At 46.8% G+C, this 15133-nt stretch overlaps 1 protein-coding gene across 10 annotated transcripts in view; it reads left to right on the top strand.

The window, feature by feature from the left end:
• Nucleotides 1–15133, top strand: part of PTPRE (protein tyrosine phosphatase receptor type E) — a 172782-nt gene that overhangs the window by 117401 nt on the left and 40248 nt on the right. For 9 of the 10 annotated variants that reach the window (XM_014832534.3, XM_070480974.1, XM_070480968.1 and 6 more), the window contains one exon: nt 8558–8676. In XM_014832534.3, the coding sequence (XP_014688020.1) occupies nt 8565–8676 (112 nt within the window). In that variant the 5' untranslated portion in view covers nt 8558–8564. Of the gene's footprint in view, nt 1–8557; nt 8677–14539; nt 14757–15133 lie in introns of those variants that run through there. The other variant, XM_070480999.1, reaches the window with a different exon arrangement.

The following is a 15133-nucleotide window of genomic DNA, read 5'->3' as shown; positions in this document are numbered from 1 at the left end:
GTCAAGGATTGTGATGCCTCCAGCTTTGCTTTTTTCCTCAGGATTACTTTAGCTATTCGGGGTCTTTTGTTGTTCCATATAAGTTTTAGGATTCTTTGTTTTATTTCCATGAAGAATGTCATTGGGATTCTGATTGGAATTGCATTGAATCTGTAGATTGCTTTAAGTAATATGGACATTTTAACTAAGTTTATTCTTCTGGTCCATGTGCATGGCATCTCTTTCCATCTCTTTGTGTCTTCTTCAATTTCTTTCAATGATGTCTTATAGTTTTCAGTGTATAGGTCTTTCACCTCCTTGTTTAAATTTATTCCTAGACATTTTATTCTTTTTGTTGTGATTGCAAATGGGATTGTATTCTTGAGTTCTCTTTCTATTAGTTTGTTATTGGAGTATAGAAATGCAACTGATTTTTGTAAGTTGATTTTGTACCCTGAAACTTTGCTATAGTTGTTGATTGCTTCTCTGGAGAATTCTACCAAACATTCAAAGAAGATTTAATACCCATCCTTCTCAAACTATTCCAAAAAATTGAAAAAGATGAAATGCTTCCTAACTCATTCTATGAGGCCAACATCACCCTGACACCAAAACCAGACAAGGACAACACAAAGAAGGAAAATTACAGGCAATATCTGGTGGATTATTCAGGGTGGATTATTCAGGGTTTTCTATATATAGGGTCATGCCATCCACAAACAGTGAGAGTTTCACTCCTTCCTTGCTAATTTGGATACCTTTTATTTCTTTTTCTTACCTGATTGCTCTGGCCAGAACCTTCAGTACCGTGGTGAATAGGAGTGGCAAGAGTGGGCACCCTTATCTTGTTCCTGTTCTCAGAGGGATGGCTTTCGGTTTTTCACTGTTGAGTATGATGTTAGCTGTGGGTTTGTCATATATGGCCTTTTTTGTGTTGAGGTACTTTCCTTCTATACCCATTTTATTGAGAGATTTTTTTGTACCATAAATGGATGTTGGATCTTGTTGAATGCTTTCTCTGTGTCCATTGAGAAGATCATGTAATTTTTATTCCTCATTTTGTTAATGTGATGTATCACATTGATTGATTTGCAGATGTTGAACCATCCCTGTGTCCCTGGTATAAATCCCACTTGATCATGCTGTATGATCCTTTTAATGTATTACTGTGTTTGGTTTGCCAATATTTTGTTGAGGATTTTTGCATCTTTGCTCATTAGTGATATTGCCTGTAATTTTCCTTCTTTGTGTTGTCCTTGTCTGGTTTTGGTGTCAGGGTGATGTTGGCCTCATAGAATGAGTTAGGAAGCATTTCATCTTCTTCAATTTTTTGGAATAGTTTGAGAAGGATGGGTATTAAATCTTCTTTGAATGTTTGGTAGAATTCTCCAGAGAAGCAATGTGGTCTTGGATTTTTGTTTTCTGGAAGGTTTTTGATTACTGTTTCAATCTCTTTACTTATGACTGGTCTGTTCAAATTCTCTATTTCTTCTTGATTCAGTTTTGGGAGGTTGTATGAGTCTAAGAATTTATTCATTTCTTCTAGATTGCCCAATTTGTTGGCATATAGTTTTTCATAATATTCTCCTATAATCCTTTATATTTATGTGGTATCCATTGTAATTTCTCCTTTTCATTTCTAACTTTATTTATTTGCACCTTTTCTCTTTTTATCTTAGTGAGTCTGGCTAAGGGTTTGTCAATTTTGTTTATCTTCTCAAAGAACCAACTCTTAGTTTCATTGATCCTTTCTACTGTTTGGTTTTTTTTTTTTTTTTTTTTTTTTTTGGTCTCTATTTCATTTATTTCTGCTCTAAGTTTATTATGTCCTTCCTTCTGCTGACTTTGGGCTTTGTTTGTTCTTCTTTTTCTAGTTCTCTTAGGTGTGGTTTAAGATTACTTACTTGAGATTTTCTTTTTTGTTGAGGTGGGCCTGTTTTGCTCTAGATTCCCCACTTAGAACTGCTTTTGCTGCATCTCCTAAGAGTTGGTATCATGTATTTTCATTTTCACTTGTCTCTAGCTATTTTTTATTTCTCCTTTGATTTCTTCATTGATCCAGTAGTTGTTCAGTAGCATATTGTTTATTTTCCACATATTTGTGGCTTTCTCAGCTTTTTCTTGTAGTCGATTTCTATTTTCATAGCATAGTGGATGGAAAAGATGCTTGATATGACTTCAATCTTCTTCAATTTATTGAGGCTTGCCTTGTTTCCTAACGTATGGTCTATCTTTGAGAATCTTTCATGTGCACTTGAGAAAAAAGTGTATTCTGCTGTGTTTGGATGGAACGTTCTGTGTCTATTACACCCATCTGGACTAGGTTTTCATTTAAGTCCACTGCTTCCTTGTTGACTTTCTGTCTGGATGATCTATCCATTGGTGTAAACGGGGTATTGAGGTCCTCTACTATTACTGTGTTGCTGTTAAGTTCTCCCTTTGGGTCTGTTAATAGTTGCTTTATATACTTTGGTGCTCCTATATTAGGTGCATATACATTCGTAAGTGTTATGTCCTCTTGATGGAATGTCCCTTTTATCATTATATACTGCCCCTCTTTGTCTCTCACTGCCTTTTTAATCTTGAAGTCTGCTTTGTCTGATATAAGTATGGCAACACCTGCTTTCTTTTGTTTGCCATTGGCTTGGAATATCATCTTCCATCCCTTCACTCTGAGCCTGTGTTTGTCTTTAGAGCTGAGGTATTTCCTGGAGGCACCATATTGTTGGGTCCTGTTTTTTTTAATCCAGCCAGCCACTCTGTGTCTTTTGATTGGAGAATTCAATCCATTTACTTTTAGAGTGATTATTACTATATGAAGGATTAATACTGACATTTTATCTCTTGTTTTCTGGTTGTCTGTATTTCCATTTTTTCTCTTCCATTGTATTTCTGACTGCAATTTCAGCTTGGTGGTTTTCTGTGATGATTTTCTTAGTTTTGTCTTTATTTATGATTTGTGTCTCTGCTCTAATTTTTTATTTAGTGGTTACTATGACTTTTGTGTAAAAGACCTCGTAGATGAGACACTCTGTTTTGTGATAGCCTCTTATCTCTGTTAGCCTAAGCAGGTTCCATCCCTTTCCTCTTCCCCTTCTAAGTTATTGTTGTCCTAAATTACTCTGTTTTGTGTTGAGAGTTTGTGACTAAATTGAACTGGTTATAGTTATTTTTGGTGCTTTCCTTCCCTTTATCTTTTATGTTATAATTAAGTGTTTGCTAACCTGTTCTGATATAGAGCTGCAATTTCCTGATTTTGTCTGTCTATCTCCTTACTCAAGGCTTTGTAAACTTTTGCCTTTTTGTTTCAGGTATGAAGGCATCTCTGACAATTTCTTGTAAGTGAGGTCTAGTGGCAATGAACTCCCTTAGCTGTTGTTTATCTGGGAAAGCTTTTATTTCTCCATCGTATTTGAAGGATAGTTTCACTGGATAGAGTATTCTTGACTGAAAGTTTTTGTCTTTCAGTATTTTGAATATATCATTCCAATCTCTCCTAGCCTATATGTCTGCTGAGAAATCTACTGAAAGCCTGATAGGGGTTCATTTGTAGGTTATTCTCTTCTACCTTTCTGCCCTTAATATTTTTTCTCTGTCGTGGACTTTTGCAAGTTTTACCATTATATGCCTTGGAGAAGGTCTTTTTGCATTGATGTAATTAGGAGTTCTATTGGCTTCTTGTGCTTGTAAGTCCACTTCTTTGCCCAGGTTTGGGAAGTTCTCCACTCTTTCTTTGAACAAGCTCTCTGCTCCTCTCTCTCTCTTCTCCCTCTGGAATACCTATAATCCTTATGTTGCATTTCCTAATTGAGTCAGATATTTCTCAAAGAATTTCTTCATTTTTTTTAAGTCTTAGTTCTCTCTCCTCCTCCACCTGAAGCATTTCTATATTTCTGTCCTCTAAAGCACTAATTCTGTCCTCCATAATGTCATCTCTGTTTTTTAAGGTTTGTAGATTGTTTTTTATCTCATTCATTTTGTTCTTCATCTCCAGAATTTCCATTAGTTTTTTTTTTAGAGTTTCAATCTCTTTGATGAAATATTCCTTCTGCTCATTAATTTTATTCCTGAGTTCATTGAACTGTCTTTCTGAGTTTTCTTGTAACTCATTGAGTTTCTTTATGACAACTATTTTGAATTCTCTGTCATTTAGATTGTAAATTTCTGTGACTTCAGGATTATTTCTGGAGACTTGTCATTTACCTTCTACCTTGAAGTGTTAATGTCGTTCTTCACGGTGTTTGATGAAGTGATCCTTTGCTGAGGCATTTGTCATGGTATTAGGTCACAGATGCCATCTGCCACCTCTGGGGGGAGGGAGCAGGAGCTGTGTTTTCTGTGTTTTTGTTTAAAGATTCACCCTGAGCCAATGTCTGTTGCCAATCTCCCTCTGTTTTTTTTCCTCCACAAAGCCCCAGTACATAGTTGTATATTCTAGTTATAAGTCCTTCTAATTCTTCTGTGTGAGCTTCCACCACAGCATGGCTACTGACAGACAAATGGTGTGGTTCCACTCCTGGGAACTAAACCTGGACCGCCAAAGCAGAGAGCGCAGAACTTTAACCACTAGGCTATCAGGGCTGGCTTGAGACCTGTGTTTTCTGAGCCCACCTTGTCTGCTGGAAGTTGTGCCAATAGGATTCATCTGCATTTGCCCACTGACCACAGCTGCTTGGCAGGTCCCACTTGCATGTGCAGGCACTCTGTTGTGGAACTGCTGCCTTGGTCAGGGACTGGCTGAGCTGGTGCACTTGGCAGGAGGGGAGAGGCGCTTTCTTTCATGCACATGGGCCCACTCTGCACTCATGGGTGGTTTGCCTGGGCTGCTGCACTTGGTGGGGGTGCCCCCGTGGTGACTGAGTTGCACCACTCGATGTGGAGTGTTCCTGCAGGCTGGGCTGCAGCTCCAAAAGCAAAAAGTGTTTGCACACAAGTCTGCCTGCTCCCCTGCCTCCTCTTACAGTCACACACCGGCTGCTTTGTGAGGACCTGTGACCTAAATAACTACCACTGGCGAGGGGGAAAGGATCCACTCAATTCCTTCCACTGCTTCCTGTGGATCCAGTATCCCCACCTGCAGATGTATGGCTGCATGGATCTCTCAGATGTCCTGTTGTGCTTTGTAGGGAATCCTCTGTTGGTTAATGAATGTCCATTTGGTTGTAACTTAGTGGGGGAGAGATTAAGGGAACAACTCACTCTGCCATGATGCTGACATCACTCCAGCATCATTTTTTAATGTTCCCAAGTGGTTCTAATCATGTTGGTTATTGATGAAAAATGAAACTTTTTAACGTGGCATTTGAGGGCCTTCTCAGTTCGGCCCCGATCTTTCCATCTTTGCTCATTTCTGCTGCCTTCACATACCAGAGGTCCAGCAGACCAAACCACCCACTCTCTGCACAATAGGTCATGTGTGTGCCTCCTTCAAGCCTCTGTCCCTCCACCCTTCTGTCCTGGATGCCCTGCTTAGCACTTTGTCTCTGGGAAGCCTTGGTGACCTTCCTGGGTGAATCATTGGTCCTTACCTTCCTTCTCTGGGTCTGTGGCCACACATCTCCAGAGCACAAGAGCTAGGGTCTTAGGGTGGCTATTTTCCCACTTGTCCTTCTGGCTCCATGGAGGGGCTTTAAGGCAGGGGTGGAACTGCATCATTCATCTTTATATCTCCTGGATCTCATGGGCTGCCTGTCCCAGTATAGTTGCTCAACAAAGAGAATTAAAAAGGTATCAAATGAAATAGAAGGTTTCTAATTAAATTGATAGCTGGCTGACTTTTTATGGGAGTGAAAACAAGGGCTGCTTTATTGTAAACAAACTATTTTGATAATCTCAGTTCTGGAGATCACACATATTTTATGCCCCACAGTACTTAGCAGTGAGTAAGCGCACAACAAATGCTGATTAAATACAAATCATTAAAATTCAACATGGATTTAATTAGTATTTCAAGCATTATTTTTGTACTGATTCATGCCTGTGCTTATCAGATAGCTTGTGCAAGCCCTTTGAGGGTGAATGGCCAGGGAGTGGCACATTGTCATTGGCTTTGCAATGTAAATGCCGCACTAAAGGGAACTCTAGGGGCCAGCATGGTGGTTCAGTGGTTAAGTTCACACCTTCCGCTTCAGTGGCCCAGGGTTCACCGGTTTGGATCCCGGGTGCGGACCTAGCACCACTTGGCAAGCCATGCTGTGGCAGGCATCCCACATATAAAATAGAGGAAGATGGGCACGGATGTTAGCTCAGAGCCCGTCTTCCTCAGCAAAAAGAGGAAAATTGGCAGCAGGTGTTAGCTCAAGGCTAATCTTCCTCACAAATAAATAAATAAATAAATAAAAGGGGACTCTAGATGGTAGGTAGGGTTTGAATTCTTCAAAGTTTAGTGCCCTCTGCTGGTCATACTGGGTACATCACCCGCTGCTCCCAGAGGCACTTAGAGACCTGATGGTGTTTGAGGCATGATGAGATGACCTTTGTCTGGCTCAAGGGCGTCAGTCTCCTCTTAGCTCACTGAGCATTTGGAGAAGAGGAGTTTTGAATTAATGCATGTGATGAGAAAAATATTTCAGCTAGGAATTCTGAATGTCTGGAGTCGTATTAAACCAATTAATACTTCCTAGTCAATTACTCTGCAATTTACTCAGATACATTAAAAGCATTGTAGCAGTGTTCAGTAACAGGGTTTTTTTTAATTCAGTGTATACAGAGCTGCTTGTCAGGGGTTGAGGGCTTTTGTCTCCAGTGGTCCTGGGTTCAAATTGTGGCCCCTCCATTTCCTCTGAACTGCCTGTGAGCCAGTTCCTTATCTTCATGGAGCCTCAGTTTCTCAGTCCTTGAGGGGTTATTGTGAGGGTAGCACCCACATCAAGGACTAGCACATAGTAGGTGCTCATGGAACGGGAGCTATTTCCTGTGTGCAGCTCACTTTATCTAAAATGTGTATTTTAGAAACACAAAGAGGAAAGAAGTGGAAGCATTGATTGTGGTTATCAGAGTTCTGGGCTCATTATTATGAAGTGCTCCTAAAGGTTTCATTTTAATAGTGGTGATGGCTGAAAAATGATTAGGATTCTTTGCTCTCATTCAGGCTCTTCTCTAATTACAAGGGACCAGTGTTTCTTGGCCTCGGTCCATTCATATCCCCGAGGGAGGTGTTTTGCAGGAAAGTGCTGTCTATGAGGATGGGCCCCCCAGGCTGAGCATGGACGGGGTTCAGTGGATGGGAAACGGAGGGGGCATGCAGGAGGGAGGGACCCTACACCTCGACTGCGTGTCTGTGCTGTCCCCACCTGATCTCACTCAGTGGTGCACCTGTACTAAGTCCTCTAGGAAGGGTTTCTACACCACCAAGCGGTCACTGTCACATTTCCTGAGAATGTAAGGTGTTTTGGCAAAACAGAGCACCAGGTGGGGACCTGAGGTCTCCTGGGTGAAGGGCCTTCTTCTGGGTTGAGCCCCGTTGCAATTGGTTTGCCCAGTGCATCCACCCGTCTGCCGATAAACACTACCTCCATTCCCAAGGTGCCCGAGCGGCTGTCAGAGATGAGCTGACCGTGGCTGCCTCCTGGAGGAGGGAGCTTCCCTCTGCTTCGCCTGAGGGTTCAGACAGGAGCAGAATCAGATGCAGGGCCGTCAGCTGGAGCTGTGAAGGTCAAACGAGACAATCCATGAAGGCAGCAAGCAGGTGCTTGGCTCAGAGCGGCACTGACATTAGGTTAGCTCTTCTCCGCCCTGGCATCACTGGTAACACCTCAGGGGTGAGAGGATGGAGCTGGGCTTTAAAACAATTCGTCAGGCTCCAGGGTGTGAGAAAGGCAGAAGGCTTGGGCTGAGACAGTCAGGAGCTCTTCCTGTAGCTCAGTCGAGGCCTGTGCTCAGAACAAGGAGCAGGGGTGTGGCTTGTGGCTGTGGCCAGGGGGACAGTGGAGGTGGACCCTGTGCAGAGGGGGCAGACCCCGCTTCAGACCCCCTACCTCTGTGACCACAGGCTGATTAACCTACTCCTTCCTGAGCCTGCGATTTTTCCTGAGGGTCCTGATACTTCTCTGAGCTTTCATGATGCAAAGTAGAAATACCATCCCCAGTCACGGTGGGCACAATGCAACATTCCACGAGTTATTGTCCCGTGGCAATCCTGAAGTGATAGCCAACAGGCCTCTTTGAGGGTCTGTGCAGCTGCCTCTCAGAGTCCTAGATCTGGTGGTATTCTGAGAGTTTATCCTTCCCAGGCACCTCCAAGTCCTTGTTCACCTCCTGTTCCCGCCCAAAACAGACGAACAAACAGAAAGGAAATTAACCTGAACAGTGGGAGCCCGCATAACCTGGGGCTAGCTCAGGGAGTACTAACCTGTCCTAAGGTGAAATTACTTTCCAAGTGTAAATATAAATTGGGCTGGCAGTAGTGCAAAAACTACCTCCCCAACTCAGAATGACCAAACAGTGCTCCCAGAGCACCCACCGCCACCCCGTCCCCACCCACCCTGTGTCCTCTAGGGTTCTCTCGCCTCCGTGGAGGGCCAGCCAGCCCCAGGCGTGTGGCAGGCGAGTCCTCTGAGCCTGTCCCTGCCTCTTCCAGGTTCGCCATGGCGCCCTTCCGTCCACTCCTGCTGGCGGGTTTTAGCTTGCCGCTCGCCAAGGCTCTCAAGGACAACGGGACCACCCCAGCCGAGAGCAACTGGACCTCCGCGACCCCAGGTAAGGCGGTTGCCTCTCCTCGCCTGCCCTCACCGCTGCCCCCTGCCCCCGGACCTCCTCACAAGCCCTCAGGACCGTCCAGGGTGAAACAGCTCCGGAGGGAGCTGGCCGCCGGGTCGGCTGGCTCACTGCACTGTTACTGTTTTACGCCTCTAAAAACAGGCTGGCTAGAAGAGCCAGGTGTTCGGCATTTCACCCCAGCAAAGCTGAGCTTTCTGGAGGCAGCAGACGTAGCCCCATGCTGAGAGGTGGGGTCCGTTTCGGTGGGAGACAGGAGAGCAGAGGGTTAGCAATCCCGACCCCATCGTGCAGGGTCTATTCAGACCCGCCCTGAACAAAGTCATAAGTCAGTCGGGGATGTTGAAACACTGACATGACAGTTGACAAGATTTAGAAATTATTATTAATATTTTTAGGTGAGATGTTGGTATAGGAGTTAGATTTATTTAAAAAAATGAGTCTTTACCTTTTAGAGATGCGTGTTGAAGTATTTACGAGTGAAATGATGTGATGTCTAGGAGTGACTTGGCAAAGAGTAAGTGGCGGGACGGGAGGTGGGGGGGTAAAGATGGGCACAGTCGGCCTCGTCTTGTTGAGAAAGTTGGGTGGCAGATACATGGGGGTTCATCATTCTGTTCTCTTACCTTTTACGTTGTGAAAGTTAGGAGAACAGGAAAGAGAATCCATTGATACATGGACCGTGGGAACAGGCCAAGTGAAAGGAGCTGGACACAAACGACACCTGCTGTGTGGTTCTCTTTATGTGAAAGCCCCGGAACAGGCAAATCCATGAGGGGAGGAAGGATGCTGGTGGTTGACGGGGCTGGGCAGGGGGTGGATGTGGAGTGACCACAGATAGGCCAGAAGCGATCTTACTGGGTTGATGGAAATGTTCTAAAACTGGATTGTGGTGATGGCTGCACAGCTCTGTCAATTTCCTAAAAATCATTGACAAGTGTATGCTTAAAATAGGTGTGTTTTATAACATGTGAATTTTACCCTAATAAAATAAATACCTTGCTAAGTTGAAGCAAAGAGGAGAGGAGAAGAAGAAACGAGAGCGAATGCTCCTGGTTCACACCCCCAGCATTCAATTCTAGCTCCACCACTTATTGGCCGAGTGACCTTGAGTAAGTTACTGAATCTCTTTGTGCCTCAGTATCTCCATTTGTAGATGGAGGTGGTAATAGCACCTACTTTTTGACATGCTGTGAGGATTAGAGGAGTAACCTCCCTGGGGTGTGGAAGGCTCATCAACATTGGTCATTACTGTTTAGAGGAGAGTGTGTCACAGGAGGCCTGTCACCAGCCAATCTCTCATTACCCAGAGAGTTGGCTCTTCCATTCCCCCTCGGTGTCTCCCTCATGGACAGGTGCCCAGTGTAGAGAGAGGCCCAAGTAGGTGAGTTCAGGGTCCTCACGGAGTTGATATGGATTTCCTGGGCAACCTTGATGCCTCCATGGTCGACTTCCTGGCTGGTCTGTGGCTGCCGGCTCCTTCCCATGGCAGGGTTAGCAGGAGTCTGTCACCAGCAAGGGCTGGTCCCCTCACTCTACACCAGGGCCTGTTGCCAGCCCCCACACACCTGCTCCACCCCCTTCCCCTCCATCCCCCAAGATGCCCAAACATAAAACCCAAGAACTTCTCTGATCCCTTGGTGTATTGGTCAGCGTTCTCCAGAGGAACAGAATCAATAAGATAGATACTTATATTGATATCTATATTTATATTTATTAAGAGGAATTGGCTCACATGACTGTGTAGGCTAGTGAGTCCAAAATCTGCAGAGCCACTGTCCCAGTTTGACTCTAAAGGCTGGCAGGCTACTGTAGAGCCAGGAAGAGCAATGTTCCAGTTGGAAGGCAGTCAGGCAGGAAGAGTTCCCTCTCACAGGAGGCTCAGCCTTTCTGTTCTATTCAGGCCTTCAACTGACTGGGTGAGGCCCACCCACAACGAGGAGGGCAGTCTGCTTTGCTCAGACTACCAATTTAAATGTTGAATCTCATTCAAACAGCACCCTCATAGAAACACTCAGAATAATGTTTGACCAAATATCTGGGCACTCTGTGACCCAGTCAAGTTGACACATGAAATTAAGCATCAGACTTGGTCATCACAAGGCTTCGTGAAAGCCCTTCAACCTCCCTCCAGAAAAAATGTTGGACAAGGCGATTAGACTTGGTACCATTCAGCATGGGGTCAGGGGTTCAATCTCTACCCAGCTCAAGAACTTCATGTGATTTCCTAACTCTGGACAAGCGCCCTCTACATGTACCTGTGGGCCCCCCGATGAAGCTCCGTCCCTGACGTGAGCCCTCGAGCAAGGGGAGCCGTTCTAGGTGCCTGCTCGTCTTTGCAATGAACAGCATCTCCTCACGTTGAAACCTGGAGAAATCCAGAAACCACAACAAAAGAAAGACAGGAGGGGCCGGCCCCATGATGTAGTGGTTAAGTTCAGCACACTCCACTTCAGCGGCCCAGGTTTGCAGGTTCGGATCCTGGGTGTGGACCTACACCACTCGTCAGCTATGCTGTGGTGGTGATCCACGTATAAAATGGAGGAAGACTAGCACAGATGTTAGCTCAGGGCCAATTTTCCTCAGCAAAAAAAACAAGAAAGAAGGAAAGACAGGAGCCCCCAGCAAACAGAAACTGCATTCGTCCTGCTGCCTCATTCCCAGCAGGCCCTTTGGGTGCTGGGTCGTTGCAGTGTGCTGCAGCCTGGGAGCCTGAGGATGGTACCTCCCTGTGCCAGGCAGAGAGGAGCTGGCCTCTGCTAGCCTGATGCCCAACATCTGTGGGGACATTTAACCAAAACATTCAACCAGGCAGAGCATCATTGGCCCAAAAGTAGGGAAGAAGTGCTGGAGCTCTGCAGATGGCCCCGTGGGCCCGTCAGGGTGACCCCCTCCCCCCCGGGCCTTTTCAGCTTCTTGAACATGAAGTGATAACATTGCTGTGAGGTCAGGTGCTCCTTTCAGAAAGAGGGGCTCTTGTGTGATCTCACACCCACCAGCACACATGTGAAACTCCCACCTCCTTGCAGCGTAGCAGCTGCACCTGGTCACATGACGGAGAAGGAAACACAGGCCGGCCCCACTTCAAGGCCTCAGTTATGCGGTATAGCCGGGCTCCGTGGGCCTAGAATTCTGGAGGGGAACCTGGCCCTGTGAAGTGCCCTCTGAAGCTTCGTCTGTTTCCAGAAATTAGGCTAAAGTATCGTTTGTGGTAACAGTACACTGCTGTAGTGGGCCGGAATAACCGGAAATCATTTCGTTTGCTCATTGAACAGCACGTGTTAATAATCATCAAGAGCCGTTCTTTTACACAAGGAGTTGAAGGGAAATATTTACAAATTGTATAGCAAAATTTTATTGTTATTGTCCGTGTTATATGAAGGATTCCTGAAAATTAATTAGAAAAACACCACACACTGTGAAAATGGTAAAGAATATGACCAGGCAAAATACAAATATCTAATTAATTATGTTTCACTAATCAGGAAAAGATGCTTCACTCTCTAGAAATCAGGGAAATGCAAGTTGAAATGGTATTATTTTGCTTATCAGATGGACAGACCTCACAAGGGTTGTTGCTGTCCAGGAGAAAAGGCTCTGTCACACACTGTAGGTGAGCGTGGACACTGGGAACTCCGAGGTGGCGTTTTGGCAGTTTCTATGGCAATTTCGTATGTGTGCACACTGATGCAGAAGGTCCGCTTCCAGGAGCTGTCCTACAGCAACACTTTCGAGATACACAAAGAGAGATACAAGATGCAAAATTGTAGGTAATAGCAAAAAAGTTGGAAACAACCTAAATGTCCATCCAAATCTTGGTTTATCCAAAAAGTGGAAGTCTAAGCGGCGGTTCAACAAAAGGAAGAGTGTGACGTGTGCTGATGGGGAAATTCCAAAATGGCAGACTGGATGAGACAGGCGAGTCACAGAGCTGCCCAGATGGGGTGTCGTGTCTGTTTTTGTTCCTTTTCGGATTTAACGTTGCTATATCGTTAGGTGCCTTAAAACTGATAGTATCCACAATTACAAATAGCATCCCTTTTTTCTGCCTTAGTGGTTCATAAAAATAACAGCGCGTCCCACAGTCCGTGGAGTCTTAGATGAGATGAGAGAGGAGCGGGACTCCCGTTGCTTACCCAGCCTGTCGATTTAGGAATGTCAACGTGTAGGAAAACGTCAGGGAAGATCCATTCCAAAGTGTAACCATGTGTGACTCTGGGAAAGGGAACGGGAGGACTCGTTTATTTTGTGTTTGGTTTGAACATGTTGCAGCAGGCCTGGATCCCTGTGTTGCTCGAATAGCCTAGAACCCAGCACAACGTACAAGGCAGAGGGGAGAGAGAGCACAGGAGCACACAGAGATAGACCCCCCCTGGTCCAGCCCCCTCTGCCCATGAGCAGCTGGGTCCTCTGGGGACTGCGGGGGCCCCCCAGAACACAGCTCATCTCACTGTTCCCCCACATTCTTTCCTTCCCTCTTCTCCTCTCCCACCCCACCCCAACTGTTTCCTCTCCCGTGGACCTCCAAGGCAGAGCATGTCCTCATTGGAGGGCCGTTGTCCAGAGCCCTTACTATAAGTGGGGGAGGAACCCAGAGAGGGGTCACTTCAGCAGGGCCTCACACACAGCTCTCTAGGGTGGAGGCAGGAACCTAGGGGCCCTCCCCACCCACCCGCTGCCCCCACCTGCCTCGCAGGGCCTTCCAGCATGGCAGGCATCTGCCCAGGTTTAGGTGTGCAGATGCACGGCTTAAGCTTGAAACTCACACTCAAGCCTGTGACTTTCCATCTCCAGGACCAGATTCCATGTACGCAGACGTGCACATGTATACGCTTGCTTCCCAGGTGTGCATGTGCACACAGTTTGCATGAACATCCACACACCCTTGACTTGGGGCATCAGCTGGGTGGAATTTGGGCAGAAGCCTGCTCCCGGTTGACCTTCTGGGCACTGACAGCCAGGAGAGGCTCCCCTCGGCTCCTCCCACCCTGAGCCTCTGCTCCGCCCAGTCTGAGCCTATCCACATGAAGTGAAAACAGAAAGTGATGCCGGGATTTCCTCTCAGTTGTCACCCTGATTCCTGTGCAGAGCACCTCGGTGCCCAGGGCACAAAGCCCAGCCCGCAGGGGTTCTTTCTGGCCCACAGTGTTTTTCAAAATTGTATTTAGGTTGAATTACTTACCAATATTTAAAACTCAGATAATTTTTACACAAAAATATGGACTTCTTCTGGAAACTTGGAAGAACTGGGCACTCTGGGCCCATCTTCCGCTGGGCCCGGTGGGCTGAGGCTGAGAGGCTACGCCTCAGAGACAGGGTGTGCACTCTCCACTTCCCCAGGCTGCTACTCGGCCTGCTGGCCCCTGGGTGTTCCCATCTGACCTCTGCCCTCCAAAGCAGAGGCAGCTGCTGACGAATGGCAGGAAGCCCCAGCAGGGGAGCCCATTTGCCCCTGTGCTCTCTCACTTTGCCCATGTGCACAGCCCTCTCTGGGACCCTGGGCCATTTCAGCCCTGGTCCTCAAGGGCGTGCTATGGAATCATCCATGTCCATAACGGCAGCCGTATTCGGGCAGCATGAGCGTGGAGGCTGGACCCTGGACCCCTCCGGCAAGGCCCCCAAGGATGGGATGTCAGTGGTGTAGGTGCTCCCCAAAGATCCAGGGCAGGCCCACACCCCCAGCCAGATCCACCCAACCCTTGGACCCATGAGCTGGCCAGTCAGTCACTGCCAAAGATGAAGTTGAGTCAGGCAGCCTGACCTCTGTGCAAATGCAGAAGTGGGAGCTCCACAGTGGCCACGCCCTGGGAGAGGCGAAGAGCACCCACCCACGCTCTGTGGCTGCATTTGGCCAGGAAGGGATGGAGCCCAGTCCAGGGTGTGGAGCACCCAGGCCCCCTCCAGGGCTGGGCCCAGCTCTGCCCCTTGGTGTCAAGCGTCTCCTCCATCAGCCTGGGCTTGAGTTTGCTTCAAGGTCCTGGCAGAGGGGGAGGGGTACTCCGTGGAGCGGCAGGTGTGGAAGCCTCAGGCCAGGTTGGCTCCCCAGGCAAGCTCTGCAGCAGGTGAGGTCCCATGGAAGGACTGGGGCAGACGCTCCTAGTGGCTCAGCCTGTGTCACCCTGGCCTCACACTACAACTTGGCATGTGAACGTCACTAGCCAGGTGGGGAAGGCACTGTGCAGCATGGAACGAGGGTGTTTTGTAGATTGGCCAGGTTTACAGTGGCAGAGCTACCTCCTCATCACAGATCAACTGTCCCTCAGTACACTGCTATATCTAATAGTCGCTCGAGTGGGTAAAATTTCCTCATTTAGTAGAAATGTATGCTTGACCGCTTACAGAGCGCCAGAGTCAATGCGAGGCCTGGTAGGTACAGGGATGACCTGCTCCCGGGGAGATTACATCCTAGGGGGTGAGATGGAGGTTGCAACTTTTAGAA

Source organism: Equus asinus, chromosome 2, assembly GCF_041296235.1.
Source record: "Equus asinus isolate D_3611 breed Donkey chromosome 2, EquAss-T2T_v2, whole genome shotgun sequence".
Taxonomy (NCBI): domain Eukaryota; kingdom Metazoa; phylum Chordata; class Mammalia; order Perissodactyla; family Equidae; genus Equus; species Equus asinus.
Note: the sequence above shows the minus strand (reverse complement) of the source record. Positions and strands in the feature narration are given on the sequence as shown.